At 39.8% G+C, this 16,735-nt stretch overlaps 3 protein-coding genes across 3 annotated transcripts; 2 read left to right on the top strand and 1 right to left on the bottom strand.

Annotated features, from left to right (window-relative positions):
• Positions 1–3,838: 3,838 nt before the first annotated feature.
• LOC146473013 (uncharacterized) lies at positions 3,839–6,699 on the top strand. The gene is made up of 2 exons (XM_085118706.1): positions 3,839–5,491; positions 6,332–6,699. Exon 1 carries the CDS (start codon positions 4,044–4,046, stop codon positions 5,265–5,267), a length of 1,224 nt encoding a protein of 407 aa, XP_084974832.1. The 5' UTR covers positions 3,839–4,043; the 3' UTR covers positions 5,268–5,491; positions 6,332–6,699.
• A 424-nt stretch (positions 6,700–7,123) lies between these two features.
• LOC146473012 (uncharacterized) lies at positions 7,124–8,159 on the bottom strand. Its single transcript, XM_085118887.1, has 2 exons — positions 7,538–8,159; positions 7,124–7,443 (listed from the first exon to the last, which is right to left on the bottom strand). The coding sequence occupies exons 1-2, from the start codon at positions 8,157–8,159 to the stop codon at positions 7,124–7,126; spliced, it is 942 nt and encodes a 313-aa protein (XP_084975013.1).
• A 702-nt stretch (positions 8,160–8,861) lies between these two features.
• Positions 8,862–16,245, top strand: LOC146473011 (uncharacterized). Its single transcript, XM_085118886.1, has one exon. It carries the CDS (start codon positions 9,046–9,048, stop codon positions 16,243–16,245), a length of 7,200 nt encoding a protein of 2,399 aa, XP_084975012.1. The 5' UTR covers positions 8,862–9,045.
• The last annotated feature ends 490 nt before the right edge of the window (positions 16,246–16,735 follow it).

Below are 16,735 nucleotides of genomic sequence, written 5' to 3'. Positions count from 1 at the left end.
TAAGGAAAAAAAACAACAAAGTATATAACATTTAAATCCACTGTCCAAATTTGAGTCCATTCCATTCAATATTTACGGTCAGGCGATCGGGGATCATTTGCGGTCCAATCTGGGGATCATTTCCCGTCCGGGGATCATTTGCGGTTCAATTTGGGGATCATTTCCGGTCCGGGGATCATTTGCGGGCCGGGATCATTTGCGGGCCTGTACAGTACCTTTTGGGCTTTGTTCAAACATCGAATTTTTTTCAAATGATTTGGGCTCGTTCAAAGAGCGGATAATTTTATCCACTGGATAGCTCGCTATGTGGCAAATAAATGTGTGCAAGAATTTTCCTATAGCCCTATAACTCGTGTATAGAGTAGAAGCGTATGTCTAATGTAAGTATGGGATTGTGTGGAAAACTTGCCGAGTACATTTGCACCGCTAAATAGTGACTTATCCACTGGATAAATTTTCAAGATTTGGAAAAGAGAACAAGTTTAGAAGGAAAAACTTTTAGTTCCATTTGATCTTATTCTTGTAATAACGTGTAGTAATTTGACATTTCCAGAAATGTAACATTTATCTCCTAATGTACCGATCGTTAGTCCAAGCCGATATACCTTTGCCGCTGCTTAAAATTTATTTAAGGTATTTTAGATATACACTTATCAGGCCCGTGGCAGGGGGGCTTGAGCCCCCCCAGAATTTTTTGGAAGTTGAAAAGCAATGTGCCCAAAAATATATAATTAAATCAAATTAATGTTGAATTCTGACGCAGCAAGTGCCTTTTCACAACCTTTAATAGTCTGTTTACTACCTGTCAGTTTCCTTCGCTAACAGGCACTCCTATCTTGTGAATCGGAAATAACAATCAAAATGAATTGAAATCAACCAATTTGAAGCCGTGAAAGCTGTCGAAATAAACTACTTGTTTTCTAAGACATCCGCTCATTTTAAGCAAATACAAATGTCTTTAGTTTATAACAATTTAGTGTTCCCGTGTTGTCACACACAAAAAAGCCACACAAATATGTCCTCAAGACCAGAGCAGTCGGATTGTTACAGTGTGATCCAGGTGCAAAGTAATTGTTTTACTTACTAAATCTACCGATTTTTTTTTTTTTTGACGTTCTCGTTGCATCTTAAACTCCCAAATCATTCTTTTTTTGAGTGCCGAGGTGGGGGGGGGGGGGGGGGGAGGTAGTTTTGTTTCACCATTTTGCTAAGCCCCCTCAGTTGTTTTAGCCTTGCTACGGGCCTGCTTATATGCAAACGGTCAGTTGTTATTGCGAATACGAATTGGTCACTTTGACCAGCGGAAGAGGACCTAGGACGAATTTTCTCAGTGTAAGTTACTGGCTCAATGTCCTCAGCGTAATCGGTTATATGTTCCAACGAGGGTACTTTAGCCAAGTACACTACATTTATACATCAGCCATATAATATTAATTTTAAATTAGGTACTTCAAAATGTAAATTATAGTATAAGAAGGATTTAAATTAATAAGGACACCGCAAAGCTTTTAATAAATCAAGTTGTGTAACCTTCCAGACGCTCTTGTCGCTTGGACGAAAGAACACAGATGTGGCGTCTTTAACCAGCTTTAAAAACCCGAAAAAATACAATTCATGTCTTTGTACTTATTAAAACCAACTTTTCACTTCGTCGATTTAATGCGCCATGCTCAAATTCTGGATAGAACTTTGGCCAGACTTTATATCGTAAATCAAAACCAAAACTCAAATCGTTTTCCTTTTGTCTTGTTTTTTTTCCTCTCTCTTTACCCAGCCAATCGAACGTAATTTCAGTCGAACTCATATCGATCTCAATCCTCGGATCAAATCAGACTGAGTTCGGTAATCAAACACGGTCGAACTTACAAAAATTATTGGCAATCGAACGCGATCGAACGTTCGATTGCCGAACTCTTGATTGCTAAGTCTACTGGCTAGCTCTGTCAACGATTCAGTTCGATTTTTGAACTCCATCAAACTCAGTTCACCAGATTAAGCTTGATTGAGTACGATTTTCGAACTCAATCTATCTAGTCTCCATATGCGCGTAACTTACTCCGTCGCAAAGAGCTTACGATGGCTTGATTTCAAACAGTTTCCGTAAATGGAAACAACATTTATGTTAAATGCGTGTACTTGAGTGCCAACTGTTTTTCGACAATTTAGAGAAACGAAATTTAAACTTTGATTTTCAATTTCCAAGAAAACAAATATTGAAAATTAAATATCAAATTTCAATTTTCAATCTACCAGAACAACAAAACTTAAAATGTGAAACCAATTTTCAATTTTCACGGAAAACGGAAATTGAAATTCCGATGCCAATTTCCACATTTCAATTTTTCGAGTGTTTCTTACTTCCGGTACTTTTAAGTCAGAGAAAGCCTGGAACCAAAGAAGACCGGAAGACAACGAAAACCAATCAGATGGAATACAAAGGAAAATGTTCGCGCGCTTTTGTTGTTAAGCGTGATCTGCTTAGGTAAAACATGACTGATGAAGACCTTCTTCAGTTTTCTCACAGTGAAGGAGAAAATAGAACCGACAGGCGACTGAAGAGGTCACAAGTAACGGCTGAGAGGTCCGTGAGTCATTCGTCCATTCAATTTTCAATTGAAATTAAAAATTGAAAATTGATGTCAATTTTTTTATTTTCCTTCGTTTTCTTCTCGCGAAATCAACAAACGCGTATACGCTAACATTTAACCGTTTTCACTTTTATACGAAACACAAATAAACACTTACACTTCTTATTTCTGTGAAGTCAGAATCGAATAGAAATCACACAGTCCAAGGTGTAGGCCTTATCACGGTTTTCGACGCCATTTTGACGGGTAGGCAAACAGACTTGAAATAACAGTGTTTGTATGGGAATCCGATGTCAAATAATTTTCATAAAACATCGCTTCTGAAACTTTTTGTACTAGGAAGAGGATTTTAAGAACAAAATTGGAGGGATGTAGCTGTGACAGAAAGCGTCCAGTCGTGTTTTGAACTTTCCATACATTTCCCTGTATTTTTTCCCGCGAACTATTTTTAGCAGCAGCTCACGGCTGGTTCGCTATACAGACAAATGTATGGAAAGTTCAAAACACGACTGGACGCTTTCTGTCACAGCTACATCCCTCCAATTTTTCTGATTGCAAGAGTAGATTCGTTACAAGTGTCTCTCATGTATGTACTGCAATTAAGAGCGTGTCCATGAGAGGACCAGCCAGTGGTGATACATGCCATCTCACCGATTTCAATGAAACTTGGCCAGATTGAAGGGCCCACCTAATAACTTCAAAAGCCAAGGTGGCTTGATATTTGGAATTTTCCGGGGGGAGTTAGACCACCCCCCCTGCTTTTTTACAAAAATTCCCATAAAAATTACTCTAAAAAAGATGAAAGTGAGGGGCTCCTTAAGCTTGTAGAATTTATCTAATTCTATTGTGGCTCCACATGAGCATAAGTACATCCTTTATGAGTTATGTGCAGGAGTCTCAGATTATTTGATTAATTACCTGTCAATCAATGCAAGTTAATATTTAACTAGGTAAAATAGCGTATCAAAATATGGTGATTTTGTGGCCAAATATCTCCAATGGCATAATCCCCCCCCCAAAAAGATACAACTATCATGTTTCGGTTCTACCTTTGGCCTAACCAAATCGATAAAAAATTTTTTGGGACCTGCTATTTTTAGCGCGTATGACAAGCTCAAACCCTGCACATCTTGCACTAGATTTTGGTTTAATACAAGCCCATAGTCGCAGCAGAAAACAACTTGGGAGCGAACTAAAGGGTCCCTCCCATTCATTTCTATTATTTATTGATCTACTGACTCCCTCGTAGATCATATGATTGCATCTACCCGTGAACGCACGCGCGCAAAACATGTTTTCACGTGACGTCAAACGTCTAAGTTTCAGGTGTCAAACTTTGAAGTTTCCCCGCCCAAATGTGAAGTTCCCTCTCTCGTGGTCCACTCCGGTTCTCTTTGAAGCTTCCACTGTCAGTGTGGTCCGAAGAAATCAGCGAAAATCTCGATCTTCACTGATATGGAGAGCAGAAAAAGTATAGAGGATTTTCTTAGAGACGTGGACGAGGACTTACTTATATATGCTGCTGAGTTAAGAAGCAATGGTTTCACGTCAACAGCGAGCGCAAAGTATCTAACGGAAAACGATCTAGCGGGAATCCCTGAAGGACATAAAAGACTTAGTTTAAATATGGTTAGCCGTCTGAGAACGCCCGTACGTGAAAGACCGCAAACTAAATTCCCCTCATCCTCAGAGAAAAGTCCAGCTTCTAAATCTCCAGCGAGGAAAAAAACTGTCCTTAGTGTTGGCGAGACAAGTGTTGGACAAGAAGCACAGTGGTCACAACGTAAAGCCAGCGTCTCGCGCCCAACGATTAGACGAAAATTACTGTCCCCTGGAGAAAGATTCATCGAAGAAAAACGCAACGCTGTGGAGGAAAAACTTGCCGAAGCTGCTGAAAAACGAAAAGTGCTGGAAGATTCTTACCGAAGAATCAAAGAGGCTGCTTCTGAAAATAACCTTACCGGCCAACGATGCAGTAATTGCCATTACCGAAATCATACTGTTCGCAGTTGTCGGATGGAAAAGTGCGAGTCAGTATTTTTCTGTGGCGAATTAACGCGACATCCTGACGAAAAGATGAAGCTCCAAGAGCAGAAGAACAAAATAAAAGCATTAGAAACATCAGCAACTAAACTTGAACAAGAACTGAAGTCTCGGGAGGCAGCTTTTGATAGAGTGCAGGGGTCTGTAAACAAACAACTAGAAGACATGCTACTCAAAGAATACCCTGAAGAATATGTCCAAAATAATGCAAGAAATTGGCTGAAAATTCAACAGGACATTGCATTTGTGAAGAAATCATTAAAGGGCAGTGGACCGCCTCGAAGAGAAATTGTGAAATCTCTCCTTGAGAGAAAAAAGTCCGTTGAGAACGAAAAACGCCTTGGACTTAAGACTATTCCAGAACGTGACGCCACCGCGAACAGCTCAACTGCTGAAAAATGTTCCCAAACCAGAGTCCGGCTGGAAAGCTATGGTGTCACTTTTCCTGATCGGCGAAACTTTACTAGCTCAACCAGTTTCTGCCCGTCGCCAAATACACCAGAGGAAGAGGAAGAACAGCTTTGCATGGCTAGACAGTTGTCTCTTGGTTCCATACCCTTTAACAATGGCGATAACACTGAGCAAACTAAGGAGGCGGCCAATATTTTGCTGTCCTTCAAGTCTTCAAAGGAATGAATGAAACTTTGACTTTGTCGTGTACGGCATTTTACGTAGCCTGCAGTGTGCTCGATTAACCGTTAATAACTTTACTGTTATTGTAAGATCATAGCTAGTTTCTGACATGTTCACATCCGTTTTTCCTTGTTTAAGCAGTTAAATGTTAGGATGTTTGAAACAGAAAATTCATTTGTTTTCGAAATTGCACATCAATTGTCGGTTTTCGCATGTGTACGTTTAAGGTGGCTTACTACAGTTTTTCCGAGACTTAGTAGCGCGCGCTATGATAGCCTGCCACACGTCAGTATTTGTCGCGCGTACAAAAATGACGCAAGTAACCTCAAGAAGTAACAAAAACCACTTCAGCACTTGACAGGCGTCAAATCTCTTTGGTATATGTAGCGATAGTTTCAAAACTCCGTTCAAACATGTAATCAAGCCTAAAGCCGAAAAAATATGGCAAAAAAGTTTGATAAACATTCCGTAAAAGAGCTCTAATTTACTGTACCTTTCTCGCACGCGATACATGGCGTTACATGAGCGCGCGCTTAAATAAAGGGCATGCGCAATTCAATTCTCGTCCGAAGTTGTAAAAACCTGTCTTTGGTCGAGGAATGTTCGTAAACGTACCGTACAACTTATGATGAAATTTTCTCGGTTGATTTGTTCGGGTGAATCACGTTTGGAGCCAAAATTTTTGAAAAATCTGTAAGACAGATTTGGAGCTATTTTTGATTTCACATTTTCTTAGTTTGCACAAAAACTGTCTTACAGATTTTTATTTTACTTTGCATGAATGTTAAATCAGACCCAATTTCTTATTCTTGAAATTTTCAGGTGGGGTCATACGGGTAGAATTTGAGAAAAACGTGACTTAACGTACTAGTGCCCAGTCTCTCATTGGGTACTCGGTCGCTCATTTTGGCTATTTGTTGACGTTTAATTGTTCAAATTTCACATAGAATCGTAAAAGACTTAAGCAAACAGTAAATAGTGAAGGGAAAAACAGCTTGGAACCTTTTTTAAAAGAGTTAAAAGTTGTGCCCTTATACTCCATTAAAACTGTAGTAAGCCACCTTAAGCAGAAACTTAGCTCTTGCCGTTTTCCAGATAAGCTGATTTCAATAACACATAGAATAAACTAAGGAAGCGGACAATATTTTGCTGTCATTCAAGTCTTCAAAGGAGTGAATGGAACTGACTTTTTTAGCTTTGTACACGGTATTTTCCGTTGCCTTTGTGCTCTATTTTACCGTAAATAATTTTCCTGTCGTTTCTGACTTGTTGACATCCGTTTTTCCTCGTTTAAGCAGTAAAATGTTAGGATGTTTTGACACAGAAAATTCATTTGTTTTCGAAATTGCAAATCGATTGTCGTTTTTCGCATGTGTAGCAACTGATCAATTCAACTTGCCGTTTCGTAGTAAATTCAATAAATCGAAACGAACAATTGACTTTTTATTGTAGTTTAATATTTGATGGGGTATTGATTTTGTGCTTGTAGTGTGGCTGGCTATAGTTCACACCATACTATTTCACGCAACGGAATGCAGAGAGCGAGCATCTTCTGAGTGACGAAAAAACTCTTTACAAATACATTCGGAATTGTGTTAGTAACAGTCCTTTCTACTTTTGGCTTTTCGCATTACATATTGTGATAATAGCACAGCAAAATTTGGCGGAAAATAAAACCGCCGCAACATTATGAGCTTAAGCTTACTAGTAAACAAAATTATACCCGAGTTTCAAACAAATTTTAAAGTAAAATCTTTGGCAACAAAATTTCTGGGTCAGATGACTACAATATTTTACTCTATTTCTCACTCTTCTTTAGCAATAACAATATTACTGTATTTGTATTACAGTTCTGTCTCTCAAAACAAATATCCTACATGCTTGTAGTAGCCGTACATGTCGGCCGCTGTTACATCTCCGACCGCTCTCAACACTGCGTATTCCAGGTTATCCCACACTAGTTCCTGGTATCTGTACTTTAGCAAATATTTCAGCTTCGAAAACACCTCCTCAACAGGATTGAGATCTGGTGAATACACTGGGAGGAAAACGAGCTCCATTCCCAAATCATTTAGGAAGCTTCGCAGTGCTCTTTCCGCTTCGCCATGATGCGCGGCTAGATTGTCCACCACGACAATGTCGCCAACTTCGAGAATTGGTCTTTGCGTTATTGGATCAACTGTTTGCGAAGCCTCATCAAAGAATCGTAAAAACTGTACAGAGTTCGACGCTCCTTCTATGATGTTTCCATATTTTACTCCATCATAACCAACCAGAAAGTTCAGGGTGAGGTTTGCGGTATCTTCGCGCTCCTACGCAATCTTCACCGACAGGTGAGAAACCAAAGTTTCTGTGACCAGCATCAGGCAGTTGAAAACCTGACTCATCGAAAAACTTAACAGAGGATGTATCTTTATCTTTTAAATAGTCAATGTACAACTGAGTGTACACTATATTTTCGGGAGTAAAACGCTCTGACGCACATTTCCCCAATCGTTTTCGGGAATAGTTGCGGCCACTTGGAAGTTTGTACCTGATATTTCTGGAAATTGTTGATGTTGACAGTTCTCCGCAGTCACCGTGAATGGCCAAATCATCGCGCAGTTCTTTAAGAGAGGACGAACCACTTGCTTGCACCATGGTCTCCAACAGAATAGAGTCTTGGAAAGTACACCTAGGAACTGTTCGAACGTGATTCGACTGTTTGGGAGCCGTGCTTCCAGTCACGATATACTGCTTAACGATTTTTGAAACTGCACCTTTGCTGATGCGTAATCTCCGCCCAACTTCTGAAAAAGAATAATCCTGCGCAAGTTCTTTCACTTGATTACGTAAATCGCTTGAAAGTGGGACGCCTTTCTGATAATTTCGTCCTTGCTGGTTGATTGAAAACATCTTCCTCGATCTTCCCTTTGAGCAGTAGCACTGATCAGTGTCGAAAAGCAAAACTTCACATTTGGGCGGGAAAACTTCAAAGTTTGACACCTGAAGCTTAGACGTTTGACGTCACGTGAAAACATGTTTTGCGCGCGTGCGTTCACAGGTAGATGCAATCGACGGTATTTATTATATATCCGAAGTTAAACTTCAAATTTACCAGGTCGTACAGTGACCAACGCGTGCTAACTGAGAGATTATAACAAGTAACAAGTACTGCCAGTCATCCCTGAATTAGTTCACACCCGGGGGGGGGGGGGGGGGGGGTCCCATATGAAACAGACGAGGATGCTCGTCGTCTGTCGTCTCGCTTAGGGGTGTAAATTTTGGATTTTGGTCTCGCTTAGGGTGTTCCGGGCAAAGTGCAAATATTTTAAGCCGCCAAGGTCTCGTTTAGGGTTCCGTGAAGAAACACAGAATTACGCGAAGAGAAACAGAAGTCAAATTTTCTTTTTAACTTGTTTTCTTTACCGCATTAGGGGTCAAAATTTGCTGAAGCCACACCCAGATTGGGTCACAAAAAGCTTGAGCCACGCCCAGATGGTCTCCTTTAGGGGTTCAATTCAAAATTTCTGACGAGCATCCCTGTCTGTTCCATATGGGAGTCCCCCCCCCCCCCCCCTCCTTCCGGGGTTCACACTTGCTATGAGCAGTGCAAAGGATCAATCAGGGGGGGCTAGCAGCTATCTTTGATCTTGCCGCTTTTCGGAAAGTGATGATCGCCCCAGTTAAGAAAGCTGTCAATCATTCGAAAACGGTAACGAGCATGCGCGATATGCGAGCTCTTCGTGTATCAAAGTACCCGAAGACATGTGCTTTTGTCTGTGGTGACTAGACCGTGGAAATGAATTCGCTTTTACCTATTGTTTATTTGCTGTTGGCATTTTTTTGCGGTAGTACGGAGTTTGAACACTTCGATTCTGTTCATTCTGAATCTGTGTACGCCCCTGCTGTGCATCATGTCGAGAACGTGACCAGTGATGTTTGCTGTATAGCAAACAACGCTCGCGGTGTCAGCAGCCACTTGACCTGGGAAATGGTGTTTAATTCTAGCTTTTCACCTTTATTTCCTACTTCCGAGACTATCAAGACCGACGGAATGAAGGGCCCGCCTCATTTTAGGTTAGTAGAGACGTCAGTTTTGAAACTGCGCGTAACAAGTTTTGATCTCAGATTTTCCCAGCTGAGCGTGCTGATGAATGTGTCTTATGTAGCGGACGATCATGGCTTTCGCCGTTTCAGGAAGATATTGTGCTGTGGAAACTGTAGAGTATATTACATCCCATCTTCACGCCGCCAAAAGAGGCGATTCCGGTTGCAACTCGTCTTCGGTTCTGGAAAAAATAGAAGGCGCGCACTGTTCCACGACTGTCATTGCGCGGAATGTAAGCTTAAGCTTATTTCTCAAAACAAGATTGAACTTACATTAAAGTATTTGTGCCACGTTTTATGCGTCTTAACTGTTGAAAGCGTAGTTACGAATGAGCCAACACTTTTATTTTACGGAATTCTCCCTCTGTTTGAATGTTTTCTGGTCGCAGTTGTTCCTCTGATCTTGGTCAGTTTTCAGTCTTTCTACAACTGGTTTAAAATGCATACACAAGGAAGACAGCTTCAGTTCTTACAAGCATTTTTAGATGATAGAATTTTACAACTGGAAAAGGTGGCTTACAAGGATCAATTAACCGAAGAAGATTGTTTAACATTACAAATAGAGCTACCAGGTTTGCATTTATTTACAAGAGAACTTAAGGACTTGGCAAACTTTTTACATCCAGGTTTAGGAAATCTCCCTTTCATAGTATACAGCAACAAGTTAGTTTCAATGGAAAATGCTATGAACCATCAAATTTCAAAGCATTTTCCCACACGTGACTGTCAAAAATCAGTTTGTTGGACAAGTAAGGAGTATGAGCGATTGCAAGGTTTATCAACAGAGATTGAGGGATTAGAGTATGATTTTTTGTCTCTTGTCTGTACAAGAAGCTTAGAACATGTATCCCATACCAATGACATTCAGGTCCTTTTACTTAAGTGCGACAAATTTGTGGAGAAGTTGAGTTCAGTTACACCAGGTGGACAATGTAATGATGCAATAAGATCAATGCGAAAGTTCCTGCTGACACGTGCAGAAACCCTGGAAGGTAAATTATCTCACCTGTTAAAAGAGTACTCAACTTCTAGTCACACCCTTCCAGTCTCTCGTCCAGATTGTTTTGCTCCTAAGCAAACAGATCCAAGTGTCCATAACAATCTGTATCGGCATGGTGGGGGGAAACAATGTTGTATTGGCGGATGTCAAAATGGGGCTGGCATGCATGCAATAACTAATTTACAAGGGAGATATGAAATAGACCCCAAGGTGGCAGATCAACCATGGTTGCTCTATGTATGCAACAGCCATTATGAAGCAGACAAGGTAAATCATCACCCTTCAATTACTGAAGTGTTCTCAGTAACCCAAGGATTAACCCAGCTTACCACGCTACTCTGCAGTATATGTCATCAGTCAAAGATAATATACAATCAGAACATTTGCTCAAAGCATGTTGTCAACATCTTGGACAATACCTGCCAGATACCATGTGACAGTGTATCAACTGGGCTATCTAAATTTCACAACCTGGCTTATCCTGTGCAAACTCCACCCCTCAATTTTCTTTGCAAAAGCTGTTCCAGGTCAATTTCATTGTCAAGGACAATTCAAGCCCCTTCAGAGCTCAACTATCAGTTTTCCTCCAACCCATTTATGGGAGAATTGTATGAAGCTATGGTCACTAAGTTTTTATGTGAAATGACTGGCTGGAGTATTGCTGTTGAGCACCATTCCTCTATTAAGTTTCAGTTCTCACCCCAGAGGTATGATAGACAAAATCTTAATGAAAGATTACTTCACCTCTTTCTTCAAAATGATGAGATTCAGTACCAAGCATACCTTTTGAATTCAAAAATCAATATTTGTGGCTCACTGGGAAAAGTTGAAGAGCAAACTGTTGCAAACATCACTTCTGAACTTTTCACCATTTTGAAGAGAGTTGAACAAGAAAAAATCTGTTGTGGAGTGTATGATAGCAACATCTTAAATTGGGCAAAACAGAAAATTGGATCACCAGAACCTCCACAGTTAATTGTTGACTCCCAGTGGGTAGTTCCTGTAAAGAAAGGAAATTCGACCATATACATCAATGAAACAATAAGGAAGGCAATGGTAAAGTGGGATGGGGGAAGTCTTTCTACCCATCTTGAATGTCAGTTTCTAGTGAAAGGGAGGAGCAGGTCTGGCCGCTGTGAAGTCTGTCAGAAAATGCTTGAAAACTCATTAGAGAAGTATAAGGAATCAGTGCCAGAAAGCGCAGAAAGTGCAACAAAATCATCTAGTAAAGTTAAACTTTCTACACTGTCTCCCTCACAACTACTCGAGCGAGCTCGTAATGTAAGCAGTGAAGTCCAGAAATTGGGCAATCAAAACAGAATTCTAAGGATGATTATTAAGAAACGAAAACAGAAGTTATGTGTTCCTAATTTTCAACCAACTTTTGATGAACTGTCAGAAATGGTGAATTTTGCTGTGACAAACAAGCTGCTTAAAGAGGGATCTATCCTGTATTCTTTCATGCTAGATGCTTTGTCCCAGTTGAAACTGAGCCAAACATCTAGCAGTGATGAATCCTTGGCTGCGAACCAAAAAACTCCATCAAAACCACAGAACATGCGGTGGGACCCACTAACCATAAAACTTGCCATAAGTCTATCAGTTAAATGCAAACAAAAGGGTTATGAAGCTGTTCGAAAATGGCTACCCTTACCATCATGGCGTTTAGTCCAGGAATACAGAAATATGGATACCTCAGCTAATCCAGTTGATATGGCACAATTACAAAAATGTTGGAATGAAATTAGGCAGCGTGGTGTCTGTAACTTGTTTGGCTTACACTGGGATGAAATTGACATTCGCAGTGGAGTTAAATTATGCAGAAGAACTGGACAGCTCATTGGTTTTGAAGATTTTACCCTTCCCTCTGAATTAGAAACTGACATTAACGAGGGCAATGAACTTCCCAATGATTCAAATTTTCCAGAGGAAGAAGAAAATGAAACTAGTGATGATGATTCTGAAGATGCTTATGATGCTGACTCTGATTCTGATGGGGATTCAACTAGACTTCCAAAGACTAAAGTTGCACGCCAAATATGTCAGTTTTTCTTAACCAGTCTTGAGGGTGATTTTACCTGGCCAGTTGCCTCTTTCCCGGTTTACAGTGTTACAGCTGAAAAACTAAACAAACACATGGTCTGGCCCCTCATTAAAGCACTAGATAAGGTTTCAGATGGTAAGATCAAGGTGGTATATGGGGTTTGTGATGGAGGTCCATGGAATTCAAAATTTTTCAAGAAGACGTCAAAAAAAGCTCCATGGGTCAGTCAGAATGAAGTTACAGGAGGTGATATCTACTGGATATCAGATTACCCTCACATGATCAAAAAGCTGAGAAATTTCATGCACAATCCTAATTACAATTTAACACACAAGGAAAGGAGCATACACTGGGATCATGTTGCTGCTGTAGCAAAACAAGAAGACAGTCTACTTAAAAGCAAGCATATTTTCATTGATTCCAAAAGTAAAATGAAAGTTAAGTTTGCACGAGAGGTACTTTCAGAATCAACTGCACAGGCAATGGAAGAATCCCCTTTCCCCTACAGTAAAGATGAAACTTCATTCACTCGTGAATATATAAGGATGTGTGACAGGCTTTTCAGAACTATGAACTCAGTTTCTCTTCATTCCAATTATATGCAAGAGCTTCTGTCCGTACTTCTGTTCTTCAAAAGATGGCATGATGAAATTCAAGAAAAGCTGAAATCATGTTCAAGTAGGGAAGAAAAGAAGGCTATAAGGAAGCAGTTTATTCCCTTGAAGACATACAATGACCTCCTTGTTTTGATTCGGGGTACGATTGGTTTAATTGGCTGTGTGAATATAAATTTCCCCCACATCAACATTGTCCCAAAAAGCCTTTGTCAGGATGACATTGAAAATTACTTTTCACTTGTTAGAGGACGTGAAGTGTCACCAACAGTTCAGCGGTATATGGAAATTCGAAAAACACTTGACATTGACTTCAGTATCACTCAAGAGCTTGATCTTCTAGAAGGTTCCTCAAGTTCTTATGAAGGTCCTGCATTTTCACCAAAGCCCCTCAACCTTTCAAAAAATCAAAGCACAAAGGGTAAGACAGAGGAACGAGCAAACACAATGCATACTATTCGGCAAATGCTACAGCAAAGTCAAGCAAATTGTGAACACATTTTGGCAGGAGAAAAATGTTCAGCTTTGTTTAACTATAGTGAGGATCAAAAGAAAAAATTAGAATGCCAGTTCTTGGAAATTCTTTCTATCATAGAGCTATATTTACCAACAACTCTCATAAAGTCTACTCATTTAGTGCTTGATTCACTGTCAGATCCGGGGAATCGACATCATGTGATGATCTTTAACATACTTCTGGATCAAAAACTTAAATCAAAATACTTCAACCTTCACAGCTTCAATAAGGATTCATACAATACAGCATGGACACAACTTCTTCACGACACAGATTTATTTTGTTGGTGGTCCTCTTTGTGCAATCTAATATGTGGAGGAAGTAAAGCCACTGAAGAAGCAATGGAACTGTATTTAAGAAAATTTGTTAAGAGAAGATGTGTACATCACTTGATGAAAGAGGATTTATCTCCAGTATCTGGGCACACTGCAGCAATTAGAGCAAAGCTTACCAAGACATCACATAAGAGCAAGTCCATGAAAGAGCCAGCTCCTACAGATGTATGTAAGAGATGTAACCTGTTAGGACACTGGGCAAAGAATTGTAAAAACAGCCCTGATCCACAGTGGCTAGCAAAGCAAGTATGTTTCAAATGTGGATTAACAGGCCACTTAGCAGCACAGTGCATAAACAGCAGCAAGCCTAGGTGTAAGCAAAGTAAGGGAAACACCAAGTGGCTTAATTTACCTGCACTGGTTGGATTACTTCAAAGCAATGACCTTGAAAAGAATCCAAAATATCAATCTCTTAAAGATCATCCACCGTCTGGAATTGCTGATATACGTCCCTACTTAAAACAGCGGTCAGAGGCATGGAAAGAAGCAAGGAAGAACATACTAAACGCAAGCAAGGCAGGGGTTATTACTGGACATTTTGGTCTTTCTCAAGCCCAAAATTATTGGAAAAGTGCTGTCCAAGGAGAGATTATGGATAATAACCACAACACAAATTTCATCAATAAATTAGCAATGGAGTGGGGAACTGTTTGTGAGGACTGTGCTCGGGTCTCTTACCTAAAATTCTTGGCTGACTCATGCTATGAGTATACTGTTTTTGAAACTGGTTTGTGGACAGTTAAATACAAGGTCACAGAGATGTTTGGATGTTCCCCAGATGACATTGTTGTGATAAAGGGCACTGGAATGCATGGTATCACTGGCAGAGGTATTGTTGAGTACAAGTGTCCATTCAAAGGTGGTTTTCCCTCACACTACAAGCAACTGCCAGCATGTTATTATATGCAAATGCAGTTAAACATGAAAGCAACAAATACACACTGGTGCCATTTTGTCACTTGGACACCACAGACAACCAGAATATATATTGTACAGAGAAATAATGCTTTCATTGATGAACTTTTAGAGGCAGTGAATCAACACTTCTGGACTTTAACTGCAGCACCAACATCTCTTCACCCAAAGCTAAAAGAAATGGAAAGAAAAGCCAAAGATCATTCGGAGAAAATAAAAATGGTCATTGAAATACAGTCTTTAAGCAGCTTGTCTTCCCTCCCTCACCTTTCAAATTTCAGTCCTGACAACATTGACACCCAGATTGCAAAGGAAAAGAGTCATAAATCACAGAAACCAGAAAAACAGAACAAGCGCATCCTGCACTGTTCAAAATGTAGAAGACCACTTGTTATTTGCAATCAAGACAAGTGTATTGAAAAAAAGAACAGTGCTGCTAAAAGGTCTCTTTTCAGAGAAAATATAGCAGAAACACAATTAAAAAGTTCTGAACAGCCTCTAGTTTCATTAATGTTTAACTCATACATCAATGGTTCCGGTAACGTTGCAAACTCCTGTCATCAGGATGCCTTTTTAATTGTCATGTTGGAAATTCTTCATAGAAATCCACAATTTATCACAGGCTCAACAACATGCACACAACACACTAATGCACTTCAAGCCTTGAAATCTGCATGGACTCTCTACTGCAATCACAAACATCATGACAGTAAGATGGCCTTATGGTTGTGGTTGCAGAATAAAACATGTAATGGTCGCATCTATTATAGACTTGGAAATCAGTGTAGCCTAGAAGGGATTATTCATTCACTACATCATTATATGAGTGAGGAGGAACGGAAATTCTTCAGTTTTGTTACATCAGTTTCAAGAAGATGTTCAAGGTTCAGTGATCACAAATTTAAAGCAAGGGAACAGCACAATGGCACATTTAAAATTATAGTGGATGAAATTATCCCTGAAGATCGAGCAGATCCTTCAGATCCACAAAGTTCTTACAGTTTGGTGAAATACTTCAACCGTTATGCCATACCAGGTGGACACTCATGTTTATCCGGTACATGTGATTACAAGTATCAAGTTGGAAGTGATGACAGTGCACCCAACATACAAGCACATAAATGCAATAAACCTGCTCTTCGAACTACAACCATAAAACAAATTCCAAACCTTATTATATTAGAGATTTTTAAGCCAGATGCTTTGCCACTCAAGTGGGATCCTTATGTTGACCAGGAATTTGATGTATTTCAAGGGAAATACAAACTGACAGGGTTGATATATCACAGTCAAGCAAGGGCTCACTACTGGTCTGAGTTGTACGTTGGCAACAATAATACACACTCTGTGAGCCCTGGTTGGTATACCCATGATGGACTTGCCAATGGTGGCATGTGCTTAAAAACTGGGACTAAACCCAAGCTGGAATCTCATGGACACAAACAGAGTCATCCCCATCTGGAATAACTCCTGCAAGAAAGAAACGACTCTAGAGTATCGCTAACGTTTGTTGTGTTTTTTGCAATGATCTTGTGGACAAATAAATGTGAAAGACTTGTTTCACCAGAGTGATTCTCAAGGGTTTTCAACTTCCTTCAGATTGTCACACAAAAACAATTAACTAAACCCAGGAAAGGTACATAGCACATATTCAGGGCATATTATAAAGCGATCATCTTTTGATTATATCTGTATAAAATTAAAAGAGTTGATATGATTTTAAGCTTACTTATATTCAAACAATGCAAAAGCAAAAATTAATTTCCACATGTATAAAGCATGGACATGACACCAGAGCAGGGTTCAGACGTTTTTAGCAAGTTTTACGAAGTGGTGGGGACTTGTGGGGTTATCTAGCAAATAACAGGATACCTCAAACATGTTCTTACCTTAAACACAATCTTTCGATTCCTGGGTTTTTTATCTTTACTAATAAACATGATAATCAACTTGTCGA

The sequence above is a fragment of the Pavona decussata genome, unplaced genomic scaffold (assembly GCF_977016875.1).
Source record: "Pavona decussata unplaced genomic scaffold, jaPavDecu1.1 SCAFFOLD_95, whole genome shotgun sequence".
In the NCBI taxonomy this organism is placed as follows: domain Eukaryota; kingdom Metazoa; phylum Cnidaria; class Anthozoa; order Scleractinia; family Agariciidae; genus Pavona; species Pavona decussata.
The sequence above is the reverse complement of the archived record's forward strand: the minus strand, read 5'-3'. Positions and strand labels throughout refer to the sequence as shown.